The sequence below is a fragment of the Neopelma chrysocephalum genome, unplaced genomic scaffold, assembly GCF_003984885.1.
Source record: "Neopelma chrysocephalum unplaced genomic scaffold, ASM398488v2 Primary Assembly neopelma1_65, whole genome shotgun sequence".
Taxonomy (NCBI): Eukaryota; Metazoa; Chordata; class Aves; order Passeriformes; family Pipridae; genus Neopelma; species Neopelma chrysocephalum.
The window spans coordinates 3,928,906-3,954,693 of NW_020897722.1; the positions used below are offsets into that span (position 1 = coordinate 3,928,906).

Genomic DNA, 25,788 nt, shown 5'->3' on the forward strand with positions numbered 1-25,788 from the left:
GAGGCCTGAAACAAGAGGTCTCCATCTCATATGTTCCAGATGAGGACCACATTTTTCCACTGCTCTCAAAAGGATTTAGCAGGAACTGGTTATTTTATCCAGTATTAGGCAATGTTTAGGAAAACCTACAAAACTATCTGCATGTGGTATGGCTGTTTCTTACAGTAGCAGGGGGATGCAGCAGAGTGATAAAGCAAAAACCCCCTGACAGGATGAACTGACAAGTTCCAGACATGTCAAGCAGAAAGGGGGAACAGAACAAAGATATTTGCTTATCCTCAACTCTCACTTGAACCAGCAGGCAGTGTGAGCCACAAAAGGAAGAAAGTGTTATTCTGTTCTAAATACTTAGGAGGCAAATCTGCACATGCAACCCGAGGATGGACTTTCAAGAGGTATCTATAAAGCAGCAGCTGGTGGATGAAAACACTGAATTCAACTGATGTATTTCTACAGTGCTGGATTAGTTTACAGAAGTTCAGGGCCTAATTATTTAGACTCTCCCAGAGAAAAGCAGCAGCGAAGAAAAATCTGCAGAACTTTGGCAGCTGAACAACACATCCTGAACAGTATTCTGTTGGTTTTTCATCTTGCTCTGACTCATACAACATTCTGGAAACCCAAGGACTCCTGTGTTTCCAGAAAGCTCCCGAGCCCCGGGGCTGTTTCAGAGGCGTGCCTGTATCTAAACCAGCAGTCACCCAAAAGTAATGATTAATCACAGATAAAACTGTGCTGCACTCTCACTTGTGCATTCTTCCTTGAAGTTCATTTTATTGAGTTCTGGCTTTGGAAAGGCTACAGAAAACAGAGCTAATCCATGTGCTTTTCCGCTATGCCACACCTAGAGAGAAGGGGCAGCTGGAGGCCAGCCTGCTTCAATTACCTTGTCATCTGTAACAATCCTCCTTCACAAAACCATTTTAAAGTACTAAAATCCAATCTAACAACTTGTCACTTAAGGCACACACCTAAATTCTGAAAGCCAGGCTGAGATAAATGATCTGCCCTGAATATTTAATGTGCCTCTATCCGCAGAAAGTAACCGCAAATCACGAGACCGAGAAATTCTTTCCTTCTTTTAGAAATATTTCTCACCAAACAAGGGACTTGAGAATAAAACATGTCTGGGTTTTATTCAAGCCGTGGGATTTGGCTATTGAATAGGATTTGGAAAGACAAAGGAAACCTAGAAGGGAACAAGTGATGCCAGCTGTTACCTTATGGATTTCCTCCCCCTCCCTGGATTCCAGCAGACACTGATGGGTTGTGCCTTACCCCCTAATCCCCACGGGACATGCTGACAGTAGCATTTACTGCACACTGGGGAAAGCTTTTTGCAATGTTTTCCTGCAGTGGGTTTGCCTCTCTGCTCTGTGATAGCACTGTCAGACTGCTCAGGACAGCAACTGGACAACAAATTAGTACAGATGGGGGATAACCTACCAGAGGTACAGCCCACCCCTCTTAAGTCTCTTTTGCCATTACCAAAGCTGTAACACTTGCTGAATTAAAAGATCTCTGCTGTGCTGCCAGAAGACATGTTAGCCAAGAGGACAGCAAATGGGTATAAAACCAAAGGGGTTTGCTGGAGGCTACAGGCAGGGGTTGATTTCTTTGCCAGTCACAAGGTATCACATGCACCCACTGTTCCACATGGCTGAAGTGAGTCAAATCTGCTTTCCTGATAAGACATCCTTGTACTACATGAGGAGGCTGGAATACTGTTTGAGTAAAAGCCTCCTCCTACCGGTGAAGGTTCTCAAGGCAGGAGAGATGGGAGAGGGAGCCAAGCGATGAAAGGAATCCTCCAAATTCCTTTGGGAAAAATTGTTTAAGACCTCCAGTGGCTTTTGCCATAAAATAAAAGGGAAGTCTTTTGCCTTGGTCTCTACACCGTTACAGAATTTGTATGAAACACTGTATGACTTCTGCTACCTCTCATCCCAGCCCTCAACTTCCCTCTCCAAAGAGTAACACAGGAGCTTTGCTGTTTGCCATGGCAGAGGGGCAGGAGAGCCTCCTACCCAGCCCTGGCTTCCTCACCATCGGCCATGGAGCTGAGGACCACACCACCAACGGGAGGTGAAGGAGACTGCTTTTAGTGCAGAAGACCAACCAATGTTTTTTCAAGTTCACAGAGACAGTGGCCATGCCTTCACCTACAGTGCTGTTGTGAACCAAAGCTCCAGCACAAGATGTGATCAATCAAATGCACACAGAACCTGTGGAGACACCCTTCCCCAGTGTGATCCTCAGGCATCACTTTGGCTGTTGTCCAAAGCAAGTGATGAATAATTGTAAGAAATCGGTGAAGGTACAAACCCCTTTGTGTTTTTAATATCTTTACAGGAACCAAGTTAATACAGTTCCTCTGTCATCTTATTCTCCCTCAGAGAGAATGGAGAGAAATTCCATCTGGAAATCCAGGTGGCTGAGCCCTGTAACTCTTCCTCCTGAATCCCCATATAAATAAGCATTCATATTCAGAATTTTTCTGTTTTAAAAAAACAGAATCATTTGCCTTTTTCTTTAAGCTTGGTACCATGTTTCTTTAATGTTGTTGTGAGATACTGCACCCATCTTTCAGCATTTGATTGCCTTAGGTGACCTTATTGAAATGGTCCTATGGTTCAAAGCTCTCAGAAGCGCGGTATTAAGGCATAGAACGTGAGGAGTTTTCTTTCCAGGGAGCAGACTGTATTTGTATTACATTCCTTTAGATGCTGAACTGCAAATCCCATCCCCTTGGAGCCAAAAGGGGAAAAGACAGTTAAAAATATCCCAGCAGTCATACAATCAGTTGTCTGTAATTTTTTTTTGAATCTTTTTTAAAAAAAAAAAAAGGAAAAAAAAAAGGAAAAAATATCCCATAGGTAAAGACAGAACAGAGTTCCAGATATGGGTTCTTGGGAGGGGTTTTCCATTCTTTTTGGCACCTTGTGACTCTAACAGCTGTTGTCCTCCCATTTAAAAATCTGACTTTAAAAGGAGCTGTTTATCAGCTATGTTTTGAGCTGTTACAGTTGTGGTTTGTTTCCTGTGAAAGCTGCTTTAGGATTCCTGCCATCCCATGCCCACCCCGCATCACTCCAGCTCCTCCCACCGGTTCTTCATTCACTGGTTGCCTGTCCTTGTGGCATTGCAGATGTGATGACTCCAGTCTGGGCTGGGACTGCTCCACTGGGCTCTTCTATCCGGGGTCTTTTCACTTCAGGTTCACTGGAAGAGGTTGCTGCCGTCTCCTCGGTCCCTGTCTCGCAGACCCGGCTGACTACAACAGGAGTGGACGAGCTGGCCTGGGCTGCAAGGAGCTGCAGTGGGTTTGTAAGAGCTGGGAAGGAGGGCAAGAGAGAGAAAGGGATTTAGTGTGATGAACTAGCACAAGTGTTTGCTATTCCAGAAAGCAAGAAAACAAAACGCCGCGGGTCAAATGCGACAGCTGGCACACGGTCAAGTGTTTTTCAGTCCATTTTGAAAGGCTTGTTTGCCTTGTCTCTCCCTCTCCATTCACAACCCCAGCTTTGTGCAAGTTTACCAAACCAGGAATAACCCTGTTCATAGGAGAATTTCCTTCCTATTCACTGTCAAACAAGGCATTGCTAGCTAAGCATTCATCTGCAGTAGGGGAGGATCAAGTCCTGGTAAAAACCACAGCACACCTCCTCTTTGAGAGGTAGTTCTCTGATCACCTACAGTCAGAACTCCTTGCAAGGTACAACATCTTTGTGCTGGGCCTTCAGTTGGGAGGTTTAGGGGCTCCCTTGAGCTCTGCTCACACAGGAAGAACAGACAGGCTGTTGGGAAACTAGATTAGTATCCAAATGTTAAGTGTACTGCCATCTCATTTGTAAAAGGGGCAGAAAAGAGATTACCCTACACAACCACGTGTTCCCATCAGATCTGGGATCGGGACATAGGAATTTCTGGCTTCCAGTCTTGTATTTCAGTACTAACACAAGATCTCACTCTTCCATTAATAAAAATGGTGAGAAAAAAGACGGTTTAAGTAGCAACCCTACATAAAAATGTCTACAATTCCTAGTTCCAGACAGAGAATGTGCTTACACACTGGCTTTGGCACACAGCACCGCTTGGAAAACAAAACACATGCAGTTTTTGGACTCTGCTTCAATCGGAGAGGCAGCCAAAGGGGACTCAGGAGACAGAACATCCTCTGCCCTCCAGACTGATTTGCAAAGGATGGAATCACAGAACATTAGTGCTGTGTTCACTGCTAAATGCATCAAAAAAGGGGCTCTAGGATAAATAACAAAGCAAGCAGAACAAAGGCCCTCAAAGCCCAGCAACTTCTACCAAGGCATGGGAAGGAGGCTGTAGAGTATCAAGAGGATGAAGGGAAAAAAAACAGGGTAAGGATGAGGGCAGTCACCAATTACAGTTCAGTGACTCAGGGAACCTAAACCGTGCAGCTGAAGAGAAGTTAACTTTGTACAGAGGAGAGTCAAGAGACTCAGGATTTGTTTTGTGAACTAGAAAATTCACTGCCAGTTACCAAAAACACTCAGATGCAGCTGGAATACTTCCCAGTTTGACGACAGTTAGAAAAATTTTGGTGAGATTAAAATATCTTAACATAAAAATGTTAAATAAAAAGCTGGCTGATTCTATATTAGACAAACCCTACTGCTGGGTAGTAGAAGCTCAGCCTATCTGATCTATAAATATCTTAATATCCTACTTGCATAAAAATCTTATCATCACCATTTTTTCATTGCTCCAATAAGATCCTTGCAATTCAAGTGCAAGCCAGGTGATAACTGTGAAGAGACATGGCAGAAAATTCTGTAGAAACATTCCTACCTTCATGAAAGCCATCCAAATCCCACCAGTGCCCTTCATTTCACACTCCCCAGAAGCACTAGCCTAGGGCAGCAGAGGTGCTTGCCATCTCACTGAAAAGGGCTGTAAGACACCTGGATATTATCATCCCTAACTGAACAAAACCTGAGGTGCTGTGCAAGCAAGATGAGGAGGCTGCTAAGACACGGCTCATATGGAACTCAAAAAAAATCAGGCTTGACAAATTACTAGACACATCCTGTGTATACAAAAATCCTACAGTCATTCATTCACCTGGTGAAACAGATCTTATTTCTCTCAGGCTCTAAGACCTTAAGATGGGAAAGTATTTTATTTTCTTAGTACTCTACGGAGTCAAGTTTCACAAGATCTAAGGAGCAGCATGGAAATTTTATTATTTGGCATGCTGCAAGCAAAGGCTGCTGGTCAGAAGAAAATAAATGAAAACAGGCTCTCCACAAGAATCACTGACACTTTCAACAAGTAACCCTCAAAATGCAGAGAGTCTAAGCAGTTAGAACTGCATGGCCAAGGGCAAAGGAGGGACACTGGGTTTTCAGTAGTAATGCAGGACTTTTCCACCAGGAAAGGGAGAAGAGGTGGACACAAGGATACCTATCAATGACATTTACAGCCGCAGAAGTTGAAGAACTGGAATACCTCTGAAGTGGACACATGGAATAACTTGATACACACTAATCAAAAAGAGAAAAGGCTTACAGCTTTCCATGCTGCCTGCCGAGCGCAGGGAGCAGCCCCACCCCAAAGCCAAGGGAGCAGAGCCTACCGTAGGCGTTGCCGGCGATGCTGTTGGTGGGCACGGCGTGTTTGCCGTTCTGGGTGACCGCCCGCACCGGGAGCTGGTGCTGCCCGATGGCCACTGGAGCTGCCTGCTGAAGGATCGTGACTGTCTGCCCAGGGACACCCTGTGCCATCTGACTGGTGACGGTCTGGATGACACGGCTGGCTGTGGGGATCGCGGCAAACGCGATCGTTGGCTTTTCATCCATTCCTGTTGGAGAGCAGAGGAGATGACAATCACTCCCCACCCTGGCTCAGGAGCTGGTTTTGTTCTCACTAACACCTTAGCAGCGCTACAAACCCCAGGCTTACAGATGTGACAGTACCTCAGCACCACAGAAGGCCAGGGGTGAGTATTTGGAAACACTAAAATATTCTTTACTGCACATTTAAGCTAGCAATATTAAGAACATTTTTCTTATAGCATAAGCCACTCAGCAAAAAAGGAAAACTTAAAAAAAAAATCAAGACTATCAACTTGATTGCTCTAAAAGGGCATCACCTCCCTTATTGGCTCATTATAGCTGTGATATGGACAGCAGTCTCTGCAAAGCTCAGAGCTTACAATGTAATTTCAAACAAACTGGTCTGACTTTCAATACCACACAGCAGGAGAAGGCACTAAGATCTTAAACAATGCCTGGAGCCAAAAGTCTGCAGCAGCTTGCTGTCAGGCCTGAATGCAGGTTGATTTAGAAGGAGGACTTCCCACAATTGCAAGCTTTTGCTATGGAATTATACGAAGAAACCAGGAGGGAGTAAAAATAAAAAATAAAAAGTAGGGCTGAGTTCCTGGACAGAGGTAACTGCTTGAGAGCACTCAACCACTTTTCTCACTTCCTAGGAAAAGTAAGGGGTCAATTCAGCAGGTATGTAACAGATACAGGACAGCATCCTGCTGGGCATGCAGGAAAGCAGAGGAGAACCATTCTTCTCTTCAGGGACTCCATGGGTCTCAAAGCAGAGAGGGCAAGAAGCACAACCTCTTAGTCCTGTAGGAAAAGACCTCTCCCATTTTAACAACACGAGTTGAGTTAGATGGGACACGACCACTGAGCTGAAACCTGCAGGCAAGCTGATGGGAAGTGCGAGAGAAAAGGCAAGAAAAGCAGAGAGATTAGGAAGGAAAATGCAGCACTCAGGGAAGGTGGAGACCAGAAAAGGATACAAGTGGGAATAACAGTGGGACAAGCAGGGAAAGAACAAACAACAGCAAGAGCTAGTGAATGAAAGAAGGGAGCAGGTGACAGGCAGCTGCAACTGTTAGCACTTCAGGAACATGTATGGGATCCAGACAGGAATTCCTAGAGAATGTAAGTGAAACTCCTGCAAGATAAGCAGTGCTGAACTAAAAATGCCAATGGTCCTGGTAGTCCAGTAGGGGAAGCTCTTTGTCATTTTTTTCCTTCAATGGGGAAATTCTCCCACTGCCCACATGAAAGCAGTCAGAGAAACCAGCCTTGTTCATGGTACAACACACATCTACCTTGTAGCACTAAGACCTTCCCAAATGGGGAGCAGACAAGGTGTTGTCTAGATCACAGCAACGGAGCATTTAACTCACTAAATCCCCCAGGCTGGAATTTCCAACTTAGGAACAAAAGAGGCCTTTGTTGTAACTGGTTTTTGAAGATTGCTTTAATGGGGCACTGCCTGCACTTCCAGAAGCACATGCTTTCCTCTAGGAATCCAGGTCTTTGGAAAAGAAGGGCTCAATCATTCATTTACAAGGCTATCCTGAAGCAGAGTTTCAGCCTTTCCCAGGCCATCTCTTTTGGCTGGAAAACACACACTTCCACAGCACGTCCAGCTGATCAATATACAGGCATAATATCAATATTGGGGATAATTACAAGAGCACATAGTGACAGGTCAAAGGAGAATGGCTTCAAACTGAAAAAGAGCAGGTTTAGATTAGATATTAGGAAGAAATTCTTCCCTGAGAGGGTGAGGAGGCCCTGGCACAGGTTGTCTAGAGAAGCTGTGGCTGCCCCATCCCTGAGATTGTCCAAGTCCAGGCTGGATGGAGCTCTGAGCAACCTGGCCTAGTGGGAGGTGTCCCTGCCCATGGCAGGGGGTTGGAATGAGATGATATTTATGGTACCTTCTAAACCAAATCGTTCTATGATTCTACAATAATAAACAAATTTTAAGCAGAGCATGTTTTTTCAGGCTCCAAAGTCTGTTAGTGTTGTTCCCCACAGGAGACAAGGGAGCACAGTTGTCTTGCTCTCTGGTGGAGAGAACAAATGGACGAGCTCTCATTTGGTTTATGTTATACCTGGAGAAACATCTTTTTTTAAGGGCTAAGTGCCCAGTGAGTGGAACTGTTCAACCACTCTCCCCCTTCCAAGCCTGCTCAAGACTCATAAGCAAAGTAGCAAGGGAGGTGAAAAGCTACCTCGATGGTCACCAGCTAAGTCCAACACTGCTCCTGCAGCTTCGTGAGCTCCTCCTGCTGTGCCCTGGTTTGTGAGGATGTATCCGTTTGCGGAGTTTGCAGAGGAAGTCACAACTCGGACCATGGTAACAGTGGGAGCTTGTTGAACTACGTGAATTGCGTGACAGGAAGGCTGCTGAGAAGTCACTATTGATGCTGGCATGTACGCCACTGGCTTTGCCACCAGGGTAGATGGTCGGGGAGGAACAGCCATAATCACTGGCTGGGCACTCACTGGAGACCCTGAACAGAAGAGAGAAGCACACGATAACAAGAAAGGCAAAAAGACCTTCATCCATTTAATCTATGCACTTCTAGTCTGCAATACTCAATCCTTCAGTATTGGCAGGAATGGAGATAGAAAAAAAACATCAAGACTTCAAAAAATACCACCCTCAAACTTCTTTTTCCTAATGTACAAAAACCTTACTTGTCATCTGACCACATTTCTGTGAACAAAAATCACAATAAATATAACACATCCTCCCCAAAGAAACTTTACTTCATGAGCTTTGCCTTCCAACTTCACCCTACACTCCAGGCCAATTACAGCACAGCTGACAAACGGGTATTTACCAGGCCCTGGCCACAGCACCAGAGCTCTATGTAGCCAAGCTGATCTTATCCAGAGGCTGTTAAATTAGTGACAGTGAGCTCTGGACTGCCACAGCTACTCTGCTGTCAGGTCTTTACAGCCACCTAGTTCAAGGTTAGCTGAGGTGTTTCCACACATTCCACCTCCTGCCCCCTCATCCAGAGACTAGTAAGAAAAATGGTCTGAAGTTGCACATGTATCATCAGTCTCTCAATGAAGTGAAAAGAGACACCCCTAGATCCTCCTGTAACACACTGCAGAAGCCTTCCTGCTGTGTCCTCAGCATGGCACATGGTGCTACTGAACAATCACCCTCTGTGGAACAAGAGCTACTCACCAGGTGCACTCTGGGAATACCGATATTCCGGAACTGAGGCTAACTTTGACCCAAAGTCGTGATCATGTGGAATGGGTGAGCCCTCCCGTGACAGGCACTCTGGAGTCTGTAGGCCACTAGAGTGAGGGGACAGCAGGCCAGGGTGAGTAGGGGAGGCAGGAGCACTCCTGAAACACAAAACGTAGTGTTGGCAAGTGTAGATGCATTTTGACCACAAGACAGCAGCAGAGACCAAGAGTTTTCTCCAATACAGGATCCTCTAGCAGAAGGACAGCCTTTCTCCCATACTACCCACTGCAGTCTAGCTGGAAAGAGTTAAAAGGTACACAGCAACCTCACAAATGCTCTAGCACCAAATACTGTCATATTATTCCTTGTTGAAGGAAACTGGGCCCTTCAGAGTATGCTTAACATTTCATTATAAGACCTGCTGCTGACAGAAGCTTTAAGTGATTCATGTTCAGATCAGTTTTATAACTTCAGATCGTTCTCAAAGCACCTTGGTCAGTGTTTGAGAGTGACAGGGAGAGGAAGAGAAAGAAAGATGCAACATAGAGGCAAGTGACTGGCCCTGCATATGCTTTCAGAGCCACTGCTCCCCTTCGCCCCATTGCCACCCTCCCCAACTACTTGGTTCCCACCTCTGGTACCACACAGCCAATTGAGGAATTGTACATTTCTCTAATGACAAACCAAATAGAAAAGCTGAAGAGCTCTTTTCTAAACTCCTCCTGCCTACCCCCTATTTTAAACAGACAGAAAAGAGGAGGTGTGGGAGGAATGTTACATGAAACTGCTCCAGCTAGTGCTGAATTGCAAGTCTCATCCTCACAGCTACAGGGCTCAGAGAAGCTGTCATTGCACAAGGCAGAGGAGCTGACTGGAGCAGCTACACAGAACCCCTGTTGTTGCTTCACTGCTGACAACCACGATCAACCTGATCTTCACTACAGGAGAGTGTTTTAAATACCACAGAAGTTATTCCCACTATGATATAATCCACATCTAAACACAGCTTTCCTGAAATCAGAGACTGGCATCTGAAAACACTTACCCCAGTGATAACTGCTTTGAAATGATGCCAAAACAGATATATTATTTAATGCATTTTTGCAGTTTGGTTCTGCTTTTTTTTTTGTTAAACACTTAAGAAGTCAGAATCATTTTCAGATTATGCCTCAAGACTGTATCACCTCTCAAACTATAAACAGAAGTGAACTTTACTCACTGTACTTCAGGAGAAGTTTTAGTTTGTTTTCTTTATAATGAGTCTGGCACAGAGATTAGAGGAAATTGAAATTACCTGGAGGAGAGAGGCCCAAAAGGTGTTCGGAAGCAGGACACTCCTCTTTGCCTTCGTTTTCTAAATGCTTGTTCTACTAGTTTGGCTTCAGAGGCAGGGTCAATTCGCCAAAAGGAGCCCTTTCCAGGCTCCTCTTGGGAGCGTGGGACTTTAATAAAGTAACGGTTCAAGGAGAGGTTGTGCCGAATGGAATTCTGCAGGAAGCAGAGGAATGAGGTGATTATTTTGCCATGAGAAAGCACGTAACAAAGACAAATGAGTTTCACCACACAGCTCGGAAAAATAAAACTCACACTGCCAGAATCAGTGTTGAGGACAGAAACAAGTCACTCAACTCACACAGTTCTGAAGTCACTGGAGAAGTGCAAGAGAAAACCTGGGGAAAAGCATTAAGAGTTCCTACTAACGAGCCTGAAAGCTGGGATTGCTTGGTACTAACCACCACTTAAATACATCTGGAGCCAGGCAGTGCAGTGACTTCTCTGTGGAAAGCAAGGAAAGCAGAGCCTTTGCTGAGGCAGGGGGAAATCGCTGTAAACCACATCAGAACTCTCTCAAAAGACAGGCTTTATTCTAGGCAAGCGGAAAGAACTGCCCGAGCCTGTGCTAACTGCTCACCTGCCAAATGATTACTGGGGTGCCCAAACATGCCCTAAAGGACACTGCATCTCACAGTAATCATAATGTAAGCCAGCCAACATGCTCTTAGACAGCTGGCTCTGAGAGGAATCCATTACCTGTGTGGCACTAGGCTAGCACTGTGCAGCTCTCTAGATGCTGACAAGACTATTTATCCTTTCCATTGGAACAACCCACCTCTTACTGGGTGTAGCGCTGGCTTTTGGGCTTGGGGAGGGGCTCAGCAAACCCAGGTGTGCACAAACTCATCCCTCTTCCACTTTCAAAACAAAACAAGAGCTTTTGTAGCAGGTTTAGACAATCTCTTCACAAGTAAAGCTTTTCAATGCCACTGGAGGGGAGGGAAAACGGCAACTTCACCCTCCACTGAGATGCAGCTCTCTGAAGCAGGAGGCAGCAACTGGTTTGCAAAGCACAACTCTGCCGAGCAGGTTAGGGCAGGAAGTGAATTCCACAATTAATTAGAACTGCAGGGAAAAGCCAGGGAGGCAGAAATGTATTTATTCCAACTGTACTCAAAGTGCACCAAGCAGCTCTGCTCCTGCCAGTAGAACACAATGAAATCAGCAGCTGCAAGAGCCTTTCCAGCTGCATCGGTGTGTTATATTCAAATGACAACACCCATTTGAGAAGTGTGATGCCAAGAAAAAGTCTGAAAGCAGGTGGAGCTGAGGTTCCTGGAACTTTGAAAGCAGCCCTGAAGTGAACACTGAACCCTGATTTAGCATGTGTTAACTATATTCAAACTCTCCCATGAAGCTGGTCAGATTTCCTTTAATACCACAAGGAGTGCACAGACTCTCAGTTTCCCAAGTTCTCACTCAGATTCAAGACTTGCAAACTGTGATTTAGGCAATGCAGTTGATACACTCGGAAAACAAAACATCTGTAACGTTTTAAGGTACTGTGATTAAAAACTGGAACCTCAGTTTTAGGCTGGATATCCTCTGCTTGGACAGATCATGCCAAACAAAGATGAGGTGAAGGATTAAGCAAGTATCTGGGCAGAGCAGTGACTGATAACAAGGATGTAGGAAAATAAAATACAAACAAGAATTAAAGCTACATGACTACAGCATTAAAAGAGAAACACACTACATTGCCCTACAAAGTATTCCAAAAAAACTAATCATCCACAAACAAACTAGTCAGCTTGTGTTAAACAAATTCACTCTGGGAACAGTCAAAGCAGCTCTATTCCCAGTGCCCCAAATCTTTAATAAATGCATTTCAAAGCAGATAAGCCCTGTCAAAGTAGTTTAAAAGCTTGTCAGTGTCAAGAACTCACCTGCCAGCCTTTGTCAGCAGTCCTGTAATATGGATAATGCTTGGTAATGTGGGCATAGATCCCACTTAGTGTTAATTGCCTGTCCTGTGCTGAAGATATAGCCTGCACAATTAGCTGAGCATAAGAATAGGGTGGCTTGGACTCATCCTAAGGAAAAAAAAAACCAAACAGAAATTTAGTCACTAACAAAGAATACTTACACTACAGTGTACCACAACCCAAACTGAAAAAGCACAGATGCTAAGAGAGCAGCAGGGGCAGCCAAGAGAGCATCACCCTCTCCCATTTCACTCCTGTTTTATACTATCACCACCCAATTTAGCACAAGCATTTGTGTGCAAACAGAACTATAGGGCTGAGCCAGATAAAAGTATCTCCTTCCCTCTTCCCAACAAACACACACTAAAAAGCTAACTTCAATCTCATTCAATTCCCCACTGAATTTCCCACATGTGCTTACATCAGCACAAGGAACAGGGTCAGGAGAAGCAATTGGAATCAAGAGTTAGAGGGTGTAGGATACATTCCTTGCTTTCTTGTTCATGAAACTAGAGCATTCAAATCTGCCCAGCTACAGCTATACTTCCTTAGAAAGGTTTCATGTAGTGTGCTATCAGCCCTCCTCCCAGCAACGAGACCAACATGAAACCTGATCCCGTCCCTTCCCTTCTCCAGCAGGATTTGTTTCATTCTAGGTACTTTAATTTGTTTGCCAGATCTCATATTCCCAACTCGTCATATTACTCCATCAAAAACAACCCTTCTTGTCTCAAGGGAGAATTAAGTCTACAAAAAAAGCCATCTAGTACCGTGCTCCTCCACCCAACCCCAAATCAGGTGGTTTTGAATCCAGACCTTTAACTTTGATCTGAAGATCAGCTCACCAAAATTAAATTTTATCATTCTAACTAAGTTATTTTTTAATCTAAATTCCACTTGCCACTCTCCTCATTTAATGCCTGCTTGACAGGCCTTCATGTTTGTTTTAAAGTCTGACTACAGACTTCTCATGGCCAGGATCTGGTTTCTTCCCCTGCTTCTGCTTTCTCCAACTGTGTTTTGCAAAGTACCATTAATTAAAAGGAGAAAACAAGACTTTTAATTTTATTGTACCTCTTCCTTATGGGTTCTTGATTTATCAAATAAGCAAAAAAAAAATCTTATTGCTTAATCATTTTAATGGATTATTTGAATACATTTCTGGCAGCTAAGCAAGTAGATTCATCAGCTACCACTAACAAGATGCTGGTTTGAAGGCAAGGTCTCGAACCCCTGGAGGATACTGCACACAGCACCCTTATGGCCAGGGTATTCTTAGACCTCTTTTAACTACAACCAGGACTAGCCATAAAGCACCAGGTTTTTTTAAGCCTCCCAAGGAGCACTGCTGGGTAAGTAATGTCTCTGTGAACCTTTGGGCTGTCCCCGCCAGATGCATCTGCCTGCTGCTCTGAGGCTGCTTTTGCCGCATACTCTGCTGCCAGCTGCAGATCCGAGGTAATGTTGTGGACAAAACGATATCCTGAGGATCCAGCACCACGTGGACTGGCCGGGCAAGAGTTGGGAACACTGGAGAGGCAAAAAGAAAATACAGTTATTTGTTACTTCATTTATTAACAAGGCACACAGTAGTTACTCTCCAAGGTACGTTAAAGCTCTCAGGTCACGGGGAAGCAGATGCAATGGACGTACTTTTGCCCCTGTGGGTTATTCAAAGCCCAAACAGGTTGAGAAAAAAAAGCATTAGAGATAAAACTGGAATTTCTACAAAATCCTGACACTCCCCACCACACACACTTCCTGCAATCACAAGAGAGCAGTGTTTCAAAGCATTAAACAACTCCTCTGTGTTCAGACAAGCACTCAAAACAATGCAGGACCTCAAATAACAGAGTGTATCAGGGATAAATCCTTAACTAAACGAATAGCTTGTTATTATGACTTGTGAATGAACAACACACCACTTTCCTGATTACACAGGTAATATTTAATCAATCCCTCTAACAGACAGTAGCTATGTTCTTCTACAGGATCAGACTAAAGCACCCAGAGCAGGTATCTGCCACAAAGGTTCCTGTCTAACACAACACCTGAGCTTCAGAAGATCCCACCCTGATACCACACAGCTGGAGATGGGGATTTCCTTGATCCACCAGCACACTCATGCAGCTGACAAAGGGGAGCTTCAATCACTGCACACACACAGAGGCAGCTCAGTTTTGGCTAGAAAAGACACATTTGGCATCGCGGGGCCACCACAAGATGGCATTACAGGAACAGCGACGGAGCAGGACAGGCACGAAAGAGCTGATAAAAACGCTACAAACACATAAAAGGGGGCTGTAAATTGCAACACTACTCAGGCACACAGAAATGAGGGCTACAAGGCGAGAACTAATTAGAAAGGCTTGTCTAGAGATCACCCATCCTTGATTTGTGGGGTTGGAAGGACCACAGAATCACAGAATGGTTTGGGTTGGAAGGGACCTTAAATATCATCTTGTTCCAATCCCCCTACCACTGGCAGGGATGCCTTCCACTGGATCAGGCTGCTCCAAGCCCTATCCAACCTGGCCTTGAAGGATGGGAGAAGATAGATGAGTTTGGAAAACTGAAATTCCCTTTTTCTGTCTCTCCCCTGTCCTGTGCTGTCCAGAATTGAGGGGTGCAAAGCCAGAAGAGCAGGATGCTCAGCCAAATCCCAGGATTACATATGTTCTAGGTGCAGAGAAACAGTAAACAAGAAAGTAAACCAATACACAGAAGATTTACACAGCAAAACAAGCAGTCCAAATTGTATGAAAAGATGCAAATTGAAGCCCACAGCTGGGAACTAGAATTCAGTAAAACTGGCATAAACAATCCTCTTACCAGCGAAATGCCCAATAAGTGACAAACAAATACAGTCACTGACACCCATCAGAGCACTGGGCTAAATGCTGCACAAAAAACCACAGAACATGGTTCCTCCCTCAAAAAGGTGACTGACTTCCCCCCACACACATGTACACATGGGGATGGAGAGGAAGCAGTGAGACAACCCTTGTTTGCTCAGTGGGCAATACCTTGGGTGCATAAGCAATTTGTGAGTGTAAGGAATGACTGTTTCCTACCACAGTCCAGCCTGTAAACTGAAAAGTGCTGCTTCTCCTTGTGGTGTCTCTGCAAATGGCTGCAGTGCTGAGCTCAGCATAACCCAAACTGGTTTCTTTTAAAAGTGAATTACAGGATGGGGGGGGCCAGGGGAGAGAGAACAGGCAACAGAAATATCCAGGCACAACAAACCCTTGCAATAGGGAACCCAAGCTCACCCCTCTCCCATCAACAAGCCTTGCAAAGTGCTGCACAGCACCAGGTAACCCTTTCAGTGCCCACCAACAGCCCTTGGCATTACTGGGTGATGCTGTTCAGGAGTGCAGCAGGAGGTAAAGCTTTCAGGAGGTGCAAGGCATATAACGTTGATGAGCCCATACTTATAGATCTCCCTTTGCCAGAGATAAAGGCATTTCTTACTCAGCCTTTCAAAGAGCAGAGACCTGTTTGTGCAGGAAAATGAATCAAAGTTTGCTACTCCAAGCTAAACCACAGAAGACACTCTTGATGTCTTCGTATTCACATGAGGAGCTGGTGTGAATTTAATTATTCCGCTGTCATTTTTCAATAGCTTCTCCACATACACACTTCTTATAATGTGTAGATAATTACAAATGAAAGCCATTTTCATACATGAAACAATGACAAACCAAAAACACAGCAATTCTTTTTATCTCTGCGTTTGGCACCCAAGCAATTATTGTAACACACAGACTGGGAATGGAATAGGATGAAACAAGAGTTTTCTGATTTTGTTCTTTGGCTGCAGAAATACACAAACATCAAACCACAGAAACAGCAGCCAAAACTCAGGACAAAGATATGGAAGTTCTCCACTAAATCTGTGCTCTGCACAGAGTTGTATTTCTTGCCTTTTCCTTTTTTATTTTTAATTAATAAATAAACAAAACTAGATACAAGAATTTATTCCTTTCTTCGAGATCAGCAGAGCAAGTTCAGTTTTTGCTATTCAAACTCTGGTTTCTGGGGCTGATGAATTTTAAGTATGATCTCTGGCTTAAAAAACAAGCAAACAAAAAAACCCCTTAGGACAGCCACAGCAGTAGCCAAAGATCTGGAAGATGTATTAATCTTTTAACAGAATGGAGTCCTTTCGTCCAGGTAGATTTGCTTCCTTTCAGCCTGGATCAATGATCAAATCAAGAGACACAGGGACACAAAAAACACCAACTTTCAGCCACTCCATGCACAGACAGGACATGCTGCTGAGTGCTCAAGCTCTCAGTCAATCATCAGAGAGCTCTTCAGACGGAAGGCAGAAAGAGCTGACTACTGGAAAAAACAAGCAGACACAATCTGTTGCCCTCCCAACATGGGACAGGAGTGAAGAAACAGCTTTACTAAAAATACCCCTTTGAGGGTTAAGTTAAAATTAAACATTGGTGCAGTCAAAAGAAAACAAGCAAACACAATGCAGTGACATCAATTTCCTGGAGTTCCTGGAATTCTCCTCACCACCCAGAGCCGGGGACTGGCTGGGGATGCTTGCATGCACTCACACCCCCTTTAAAAATATTATGAAACAAAGAGCTTTCCCTACAAACACCTGCTTGTGCTATAAAACAAAAATCAAGTGGGAGGACAGTGATTATGATTTGTTGGATATTAATACTGCATCAATACTCAGCCATAACTTGATCCATGTTGATACTATAACCTTTTACTGAGAAAAGCACAGCCAGGTCTGCAATTTCACCCTGCTCTGACATCCTGACTCACTGCTGTGATCCATGCTTACTGTCCATGTTGGCAATCTTAGCTTACAGCAATCCAAGCTAATTCGGGTTAAGCTTGTCTGTTATGGAAGAGAACGTTTTAGAGAGGAAACAAGTGTTTTATACCACTGAAAGACACACAGGGCATGTAAGTAAACCAGTTGCAGTTACTCACAGTCTTAATCCCTTGGTGCCATGGTTAATGCCCCAAGTGTCAGAAATCTTTGATACTCACTGAAGGATTCAGCATCTGAACCTGAAACACTGACTGCAGGCAGCCACTGAGCCACACTTCCCTAAATACCGCGCTGAGACTCAGCTTCAGAATGAGACTGCGACCACGTGCTGAATCACACCGGTCCTCTGCTGCATGTTTTCCATTTCATACTTAACCCTTCTTCAGCAGGAAGGCCAGAGAGATGAGGGCTGAAGGCAGTGTCTGCAGTACATTCACCCCTGTAACCAGCAGACGGCCTCTCAAACACAGGGCTCAAATGCTCTAAATCTTTGTGGCACCATAACTTACTTTCAACTCCTGCCAACAAGAACCCAGCCTGTAAGTTCACAGCATTTGCTAGCAACAATTAACTAAGCACCAGCTCCTGGAGAGTGTGTACAGTGTGCTGCATTTCTGCTGGAATGTCCAAAATCAGTTTGCTTCAAGTAAAGAATCACCTGCAAAAATAGGATGTACCACCGTTTGCATGGTACATTCACAGCAGGACACTGTGTTTTGCTTGTCTACTCTCATATCAAAAAAAAAGAATAGAGCAGATCCAGAGAAGGTATTGAGAGGGATAACTACAATGATCAGAGATATGAAATGGATTTCATACAGAAAAAAATAATTTAAGACAGAAGCTGAGATGCAAGGTGACAGAGCCTATAAAAACAAAGCCAAGGGGAGGTGTTCAGCTTCTGGCCTCTTGCAACAGAAGAGCGGGTGAGTACAAAATGAAACTAAGCAGCACTTCCAAAACAAAAGAAAGTGCTTCTATGTCTGTAGCTGCACTGTGGAACGACATGCTGTAAGGCAGGGCTGATGATAAAAGTCTACGTGAATAGAAAAAGCCAGTATACAAATTCTTGGGGAAAGGAGGAAAACAGGGAAGCCATCAGGGGCTTTCTAAGACAGATGGTCAGGAAGTCCCTGCTCCAAGGCAGTCCCTGCTCCAAGAAAATGGAGGCAAACTGCACCTAAGTCAGCATTATTCTGTTTTCTATGTTCTTATATGACCCCCAAGATATCCATGTCAGAGGCAGAATACTGAGCTACAGGGGTCTGTTCCCTGAGCACACTGATATTCCCATGTAAAAATCTCCACACTCTCTCAATACTATGCACATTTTACAGACTGGGGGTAATAAAAATAAAAATGAAGCAACAAGTGCTTAAATGATTTATTTATGGTCATATTACAAGTCTGTGAACAATCCGGAAACTGAAACACTCCCAAACTTCAGTGCCAATTTCCCCAGAAGGAGAGGCAGTACTAGAATGCAGGAGAGTTGCCCTGTTACTCAATTTCATTCTTTTCTACAGGAAAGGTATCTGCAGGGATCAAGCTACAGAGGCTTAATTTAAGCCAGGTGTATGGAAAAAGTACCTGTGGCAAAGAGGAAAGATTACCTGGAATCCCATATAAAACTGTTCACCAGACTTGGAATCTGCATCACTAAAGAACAAAACCATGTCCAGCTTGGTGGTTTAGGATGTGAGATGCACACGGCAGTGCCTTTGAGAAATGCTTGAGTGCACGTTTGTGAAGCAGGCAGAGACACAGCAGAGATAAGAGTTACAGCCTTGGCAACACTGCCAATATAGAGATTCCTGTCTGGATAGGCATTTTTTAAGCCCCCATTGAGTAAAAAGGAAGAATCACCATTTCTTAAAATCCTCCCCAGTCTCTTCCTCAAATGCAAATCAGAGGTGTGTTGCCCTCTGCTCAAGGACTCTGGTTAGAGAAATGCCACAAACCTCAGACTACCCCAATATTCCACTTCACGAGTCCGCAAAAAAGGGACATGAAGACACAGGGACACTTTTTACGTGCAATAAGCAAGAATCAGGTCAAAGTACAGCCCTTGGACTTGCGAAACAAGCCTTTCCACGATACACCAATCAGCAGGAATGGGTGAGAATCCTCCGCTGCTCTCGCCTTCCCCGGCCTAGCCCCAAAATCATAACTCAAAGAAAGGCAAGTCCTTGCACGTTGCCTGTTTCAGACAGGTTTCAGAAATAATCACAAGTGGTGAGACTGCCAAACCAAGCTGGATTTTGATGTGAAAGGAGAAATCTGAGAGCTACCCTGCCTGCTTAACGCTGAAGAGAAACAAAGCTGTCGAACAAGCCACAATGAAAGTGAGCTATCCACAAAAGTTCAAATTTTTATTACTTGTCAGTGCTCCAGTGGTTCCCCTCTCTGAAAGGAAGTGACCTCACTCCACTCGTGGATTCAGTGAACTAAAATTTTATACTGACTGGGGAAGAGGAAGTGCTCCTGTAGCTGGTGACATCTGCAACCTCTCCTCCAACACATGGCTTGGCACATCTCCTCCAGCACATGGTCCATTATCTGGAACAAACATGAGTAGAGCTCCAAAGCCCAGCACAGACTGGTGCTTCTCTTACATGATGTATATGCATCATGCTCCTTGGCTCGTGGTTTGGAGACTCGGGTGATTAAAAATAATCACCGGTCTGTCCAACTGTGGGAGCTGCCTGAGCTGCATATTCTGCCTGAATGCAGGAAGTAATGTATAACTGAGACAATGCAAAAGAGCCTGCAAAAAACGTGCCTTGGAGCTCTTCGGCGGCGTTTCAGTTCAATGGGAAGAAGGAAAGCCTGAATGAAACGGAGCAGGCAATACTTATGCATCCCGTTCCAGTGACTGAATGCATCCACTCAAGTCAGGGTTCATTCAGAGTCCCACTGCACACCTTTAGAGCCAATGTGCAAACTCAGATCAAATCCCAGGTGTTCTGAAGCAGTGGTACATGGCTATCCTAGAGCCTGTTTAAAAGCTCCCCCTTTATCCAAGCCAAGTGTGGATCAAAGCATAGCCAGCATTTGCAGGTCTGCTGTAACATGGCTCACACACACTCTTGTCATGCTTTACAGAGTAGAAGGTCAATACATAATTTATCTACTACACACATTTGTAAAGCAGTAATTACACAATGAATTTAAATGACCTGTTAAAGGCCACAAAACAAGTTGGTGGCTAAGTCAAGATAATTGCAGCTACCTCTGAGTAATTCGCTATCAGAGCACGTAACACGTTACTGAACTAATTTTGCCTAGTGAAAAAAAGGACTATAGCTTATGAAACCATGGCAATTCACTCACATCTTCTGGTTTACTAATCAAGCTTACAGAATGAAAGCTGCTGATCTCTCATTATTCATACCATTAATTTAATTGAAAACTAGTTACCGACTCTTCCAGTAACAGTCAGACATGGGCAGGCACGTTAAGTACTAACAGTTAAAATACAGATTTGAGTCCACACACAAATATGTACCAGTTCTACTAGCACAGAACCTCACCAGACACTTTTCAAGCAGCAGTTCTCACAGGGCTATAACGACTATTACTCCTACATGTCAAAGAATTCTTTTTACTGATAAAGACTGTGTATGTGAGCTAACTATCCATGCCCTTTCCATGAAAAAACCCAAACAAGACAAAGTGTTCAAGCCCACAGTCATTCCAGAGCACAGATAAGCCAGAAACAGTAGTTGTAAAATATGAATAATGGCACCGACCTCCTCAGTACAGCATTTGGTATTTCTTTACTGTAGTTTATACATATATATCTATATCTATCTATCTATCTATCAGTGAGATCACAGTTGCTGTTTAGAATAGGGAAGCATGTACAGAGAAAGAATTTAATTTTCATAAATACTAAAACCACCTAACTCTGAGGGGCAATGCTGAAGAGAGATGCTATTTGAAAAACTGAGTTAGGTTACAACTACAGGGCCATTAACACAAATTGGACAATAATAAAAGGAAAACTAAACATTGTAAATCTAATCTCCAACTCAGCATGACTTTGAGACCAGTAATAGGCTCCTACATCACACCTTGTCTCTATGGATCTGTTTATAATCCAAGCACAAGCCTGGATTGCAACACATATGGAGTCACATTCATGCAGATATTGTGGATTTATCACAAAAGAAGGCAAAGCTAAGAGTTTGCAGCATAGGTGAGAAACTTCATAACACCACTGTCACCCAAAGAGGATCCTCCAAATACAAGCTGCAGACCCTGAAATGCTTTATCTCCCAAAAGGCAGAGGTGAATTTAACCAAACTGCACATGGTTTTCACACAGCTTTTCAATGCCTTGAACTTACTGAGAGGAGATTTGGTGTTCCTCTGCTCTCCCACACATTGTATAAAATGGCAGGCTGCTTCTATCAATTTATTACAATCACAGTGGCCTCTCCCTTTCTGGAACATGCAAGTCTGATTTTTTTAAAAAGGAATTTTGAACTCAAAGCAGGAAGAAATAAACCCTGACTGTGTGTAACCCTCACAGCATGCTGCCAACCAACATTTTCCCTTAAAGCTGTACAACAGCATTCAAAACACATCCACACACAGCCCCTCCTGGAGATAAAATACCTAGCTGAGAAAACAGTGAGCATATTTCTCCCCAGGAGCAAGCAGGAATCTTGCTTTGCAAAGCTGCTGAGGGTGGCAGGTTTGGTTTTGTTTAACTAAAGCTCATTCCCTCTCTAGGTGCTGCACTTTGCAGAGGGAAAATAAATAGGCTGGAAAAAAACCCAGAAGCTTGCAGGGGAGAACCTGCAGGGAAGCAAGCTGCAGTGTAAACAGGGAGGCAGAGCAGGGCTGGGGGTCAGGAGGGCAGGGCTGGATCTGGGAGTGCAGGTACAGCCCCTGCCCTGCACCAGGGTGGAGGCAGGAAAAGGGGGCCAGGAGCCACTTTCCAAAAAGGAAATTTCACCCTGCCCAGGATTTCCAAACTGCAATAATTTTCCATGGGCCAATCAGGGAGGAGCAAGGCAAACTCACCAAATTAGGAAAGTAAATACTAGAAGGGGGAGAGGAAGGAGGAGGAGGAGGAGAACTCAGCTCATGCAACCACCTCCCAAAGCCAGCGATGGGAGAGGAGTGCAGATCCCATGCTGAGCCCTCACCAGCCCTCGCAGACCTGCCCTTGGGAAGGAAGAGAGGACATTGTGCCAGACTCACCCACCACTGTGAACCCACCAAGAAAGCAGCAGAGAGCTGCCCTGAAAGCCAGATAGCCAGAATGCATAGCTACTTTGTCCCCAAAGAGCCTTCCCTTTCTCGGGCAGAAACACCCAAATGACTTTCCAAAGCCTGGCTCACAGGGCAGAGCTGCGAGTCCCTGCTGGGGGAGAGGGGGAGGTTGAAAGGACTGAGCAGGGATGTTTACAAACGTGTCAGCCCCTCCTCTGTAAGAGGAACTCGGAAACGAAAGGGGTTTGGCAAGCGAAACCTCAGATGTCTTTTGAGGTTTTCTGAAGACTTGGCTGGATTAGCTTCTGCTTGAGACCAACGGATGCAACCATTAATCATCCTTAGTAAACACTGTGTTAGGGGCTGAGCACAATTCAACACTACCATTTCCACTTTCTCCTTGTGCAAAAGAAACATTCTCAGGGAATCAAATATCAGTTGCAGACATATGCCGGAGTCAAAAGATACAGCCTCTGTTAGTAACACAAACCACACTGAGCTGCTTTGCACAAGATGACTGAATGGAAACTCAGTACCATATGTTGGCAAAGGAACCATCCCCCTCCCCTCCCAGCAACAAGCTTCATCTAAAAAGAGAAGGTTAAATATAAACTAAAAGCAGTGCCTGAACAGAGGGCTAAAACCACAGCTACCTCCAGCCCCCTCTTTCTAGAATATCTGCACTGTACATCTGCACAGCTCTGCAGGACCCGTGGAAAAACCCAAACAAGCAAGAGCCTCCAGATCTATGCAAAACCAAACTGGCTTCATTGTGACACCGAAGTCATTCTCAGCCACCTGTATTTGAATACTATTCACTGAATTAGTAGTAACTGTCAGGAGGGATTTGTGTACTTTACCTTTTTACAAATGTACAGACATGAAAACAACCCAAAGGCTATTGCTATTACCAGGCTCACTCCTGCTATTCTGATGCCCATCTGTTTTAAAATTCTAATACATCATCCTATACCATGACTCTCCTTTACTTTATAAAACTTATTATACTTCAAGTAACAGATGTAACATTAAAAGATTTCACTGAATCTCTGTAACATCAATTCTTTGCTGAGAAGGAAAGAAAATATTCCAGATAGTAACTTGATGTTCAGGTTATTTGTACTGCACATCCACAATCAGATCATGTACAAAACAGGATACTGGCACAGATGCACATTCAGATTGCTACAGCCCCTCAGTACATGGTCAGCATCCTACCCCCATTTCCTTCCATTCCCAGGAAACCACGTGCCAATGGCCACCCTTGTCCCTAACTTCAGATAAAGCAGCACCACCCAGCAACAACAGAATATTACTGAGATAAAAATAAAACAGGCAGTGCTAAGATAGAAAGTATTTGCCTGCTTTCTTTTTTCCATGCATATAGGTGGCTCTCAATAAATATTTCTAATTCCACTTCCAAAGATAGACTAGTAACTCTATAGCTCTGAAACTACAGATATCAGACTACTTTATGTTTCCCCTTGAGCCCTTTGAGCTCTTAAACACAACCCTTGTGCCCTTCTTCCAGCCACCATAATGCAGTTTTTAGCAGTCTCTCATAATTCTGAACATCAGATATTTAACTAGTTATTTTTAATGGGGCATTTCTTGCACCAAGGATACCAAACAAAACAGGGCCGACAGACTGATGTCAGAGAACACACTGTGGATAATTACCAACTTACCTGATAGTGCCTGTGGGGGATGGGAGGGGACTGACCACGCTCCGGAGATCCGGCTCCGGGATGTGGATCTTCAGAGGTGATATTTGAGGGTAAAGTGGCCGAGGGGGAGGCGATGAGGTTTCCTCTTTTACTTCCTCTTTATGGTATAAAGATGTGAACTGGATCTTTATAACTGTGCTGGGGAATCGGAAAGTACATCTGGAAGGGAAAGAAAGGGAAAAGTCAGTTTTACACATGAGACCGAACATATTTAAGGGGGTTTGTATGCAATTGGTGAATCATTCACTAATTCAAACTCCACCATTCTCTATAGCATCTTTCTGCTCAGCATCCTGGGCAGAATTACTGACCATTCATAAAGCTCTGTAAATGTATCACAGTGAGCCATGGATCACCCAGTGATTAGATGCAAGCAGAAGGTTTGGGTAAGTTCAGCGATTTCCCCAAGGCCACCTATTCAATCAGTGACTAAGCAAGATGCAGACCTGTAATGACAAACTCTTGGGTTCCTGCGACGTATCGAGGACTAGGATTTGCCTTGCACACATCTCAGGAAGATCCAAGTTACCAGAAAGTATGAAACCACAAGCAACAGGGAGCAAAACAGCCATAAAGTCCAGATAGATCAACGAACAGCCTCCAGGTAAGACCAGAGAGCACTATTTAAAGACTTGCATCTATATAATGTATAATTAATACCCTTCTCTGCACATGATGCTAAAAAAGGATCATCTAGCAGGTTTCAGATTAAAATACATTCATTTAGAAGTGCTTCCCTTTAGACAACATGGGTAACAGCTAGCAGGGTCAGAACAGGGCCCCTGCAAGCCTAGAGGGCCTCATTTCTTCTCTAAGTAACATTTCTTTCCAATTGTTATTTTAGGAAAAAAAATAACGACACATCTACAAGTGCAGCCTTCAGGAGTTGCTGGGAAATTCAAAAGGAAATATGCACTGACATTTTCCATATCTGAGCAGCAAGCTTTCTAACTTACAGTGTCTACAATAAGCACAGGGCTGTGAGAGCGAGTGTTCTGAAATTCTTGTTATCACACTTTAATTAGACAATCATGTGCAATCAATACAAGCTTTCCAGGGATCATTTCACTGATACCAAGGTTCAAGGAAATAAAAACCAGGTTTCACCGTGGGAAAAGCCAGCAGAGCACAGTAATTGTGCTGGATTCCAGCATCCTGCCTACAGAAGGAAACGAAGGGACTTGGGTGGTGGTGTTCTAGCACTGTAAGCGCTGGTGTGGGCTGAACAGAATTCTTTTAACCAGTGCATTATTGAATCCTACCAGGTAACAGAATAAGGTGACAAGGAAGTAAATCTGTTTTTGTGACCACCTTATCTTAATGCTGTTATTGATAGAAATGCAGCTCTGAAACACACTCTCTTGCTCTTGGTTCTTTGGCACAAGCTGGTTGTGCTGTAAGGTAATGCTCAAAATTATCATTCAGGCATGGGAAGCTCATTCCCATCTCCCACCTCATCTCTCAAATGAGCTGGCTCAGCATTCAGTGGCTCACAATGGCTCTTGCTAGTACAGCAGGAGTTTGCACTGCATTTAATTCACTTCAGAGGTCCTGCCACCTGCACTCATTAATGCATTAAATAAAAACATCATTGCTGGCAATGCAGCCTAATTGTGTTTATCTAACCCTTCTAAACAGGCTTCCCTGCAGACTCAATACGAAGGCACAATTCAAAGCAGCAGTGTCCGTGCCTTGCAGTGTCTGCCAGCAGCAGGTACCACCCTACTGAGATGAACCTGAAACAAGGATGTTGAACCACTGCT

At 44.2% G+C, this 25,788-nt stretch overlaps 1 protein-coding gene across 1 annotated transcript in view; it reads right to left on the reverse strand.

Moving 5' to 3' along the window:
• Positions 1-1,402: 1,402 nt before the first annotated feature.
• FOXK1 (forkhead box K1) overlaps positions 1,403-25,788 on the reverse strand; it is a 49,042-nt gene continuing 24,656 nt past the window's right edge. Inside the window, exons 2-9 of the mRNA XM_027683564.1 lie at positions 23,987-24,184; positions 13,640-13,796; positions 12,228-12,374; positions 10,301-10,494; positions 8,998-9,164; positions 8,027-8,308; positions 5,612-5,836; positions 1,403-3,334 (exon numbers count right to left, since the gene is read on the reverse strand). Of these exons, the coding sequence (XP_027539365.1) occupies positions 3,114-3,334; positions 5,612-5,836; positions 8,027-8,308; positions 8,998-9,164; positions 10,301-10,494; positions 12,228-12,374; positions 13,640-13,796; positions 23,987-24,184 (1,591 nt within the window). The 3' untranslated portion in view covers positions 1,403-3,113. The remainder of the gene's footprint in view (positions 3,335-5,611; positions 5,837-8,026; positions 8,309-8,997; positions 9,165-10,300; positions 10,495-12,227; positions 12,375-13,639; positions 13,797-23,986; positions 24,185-25,788) is intronic.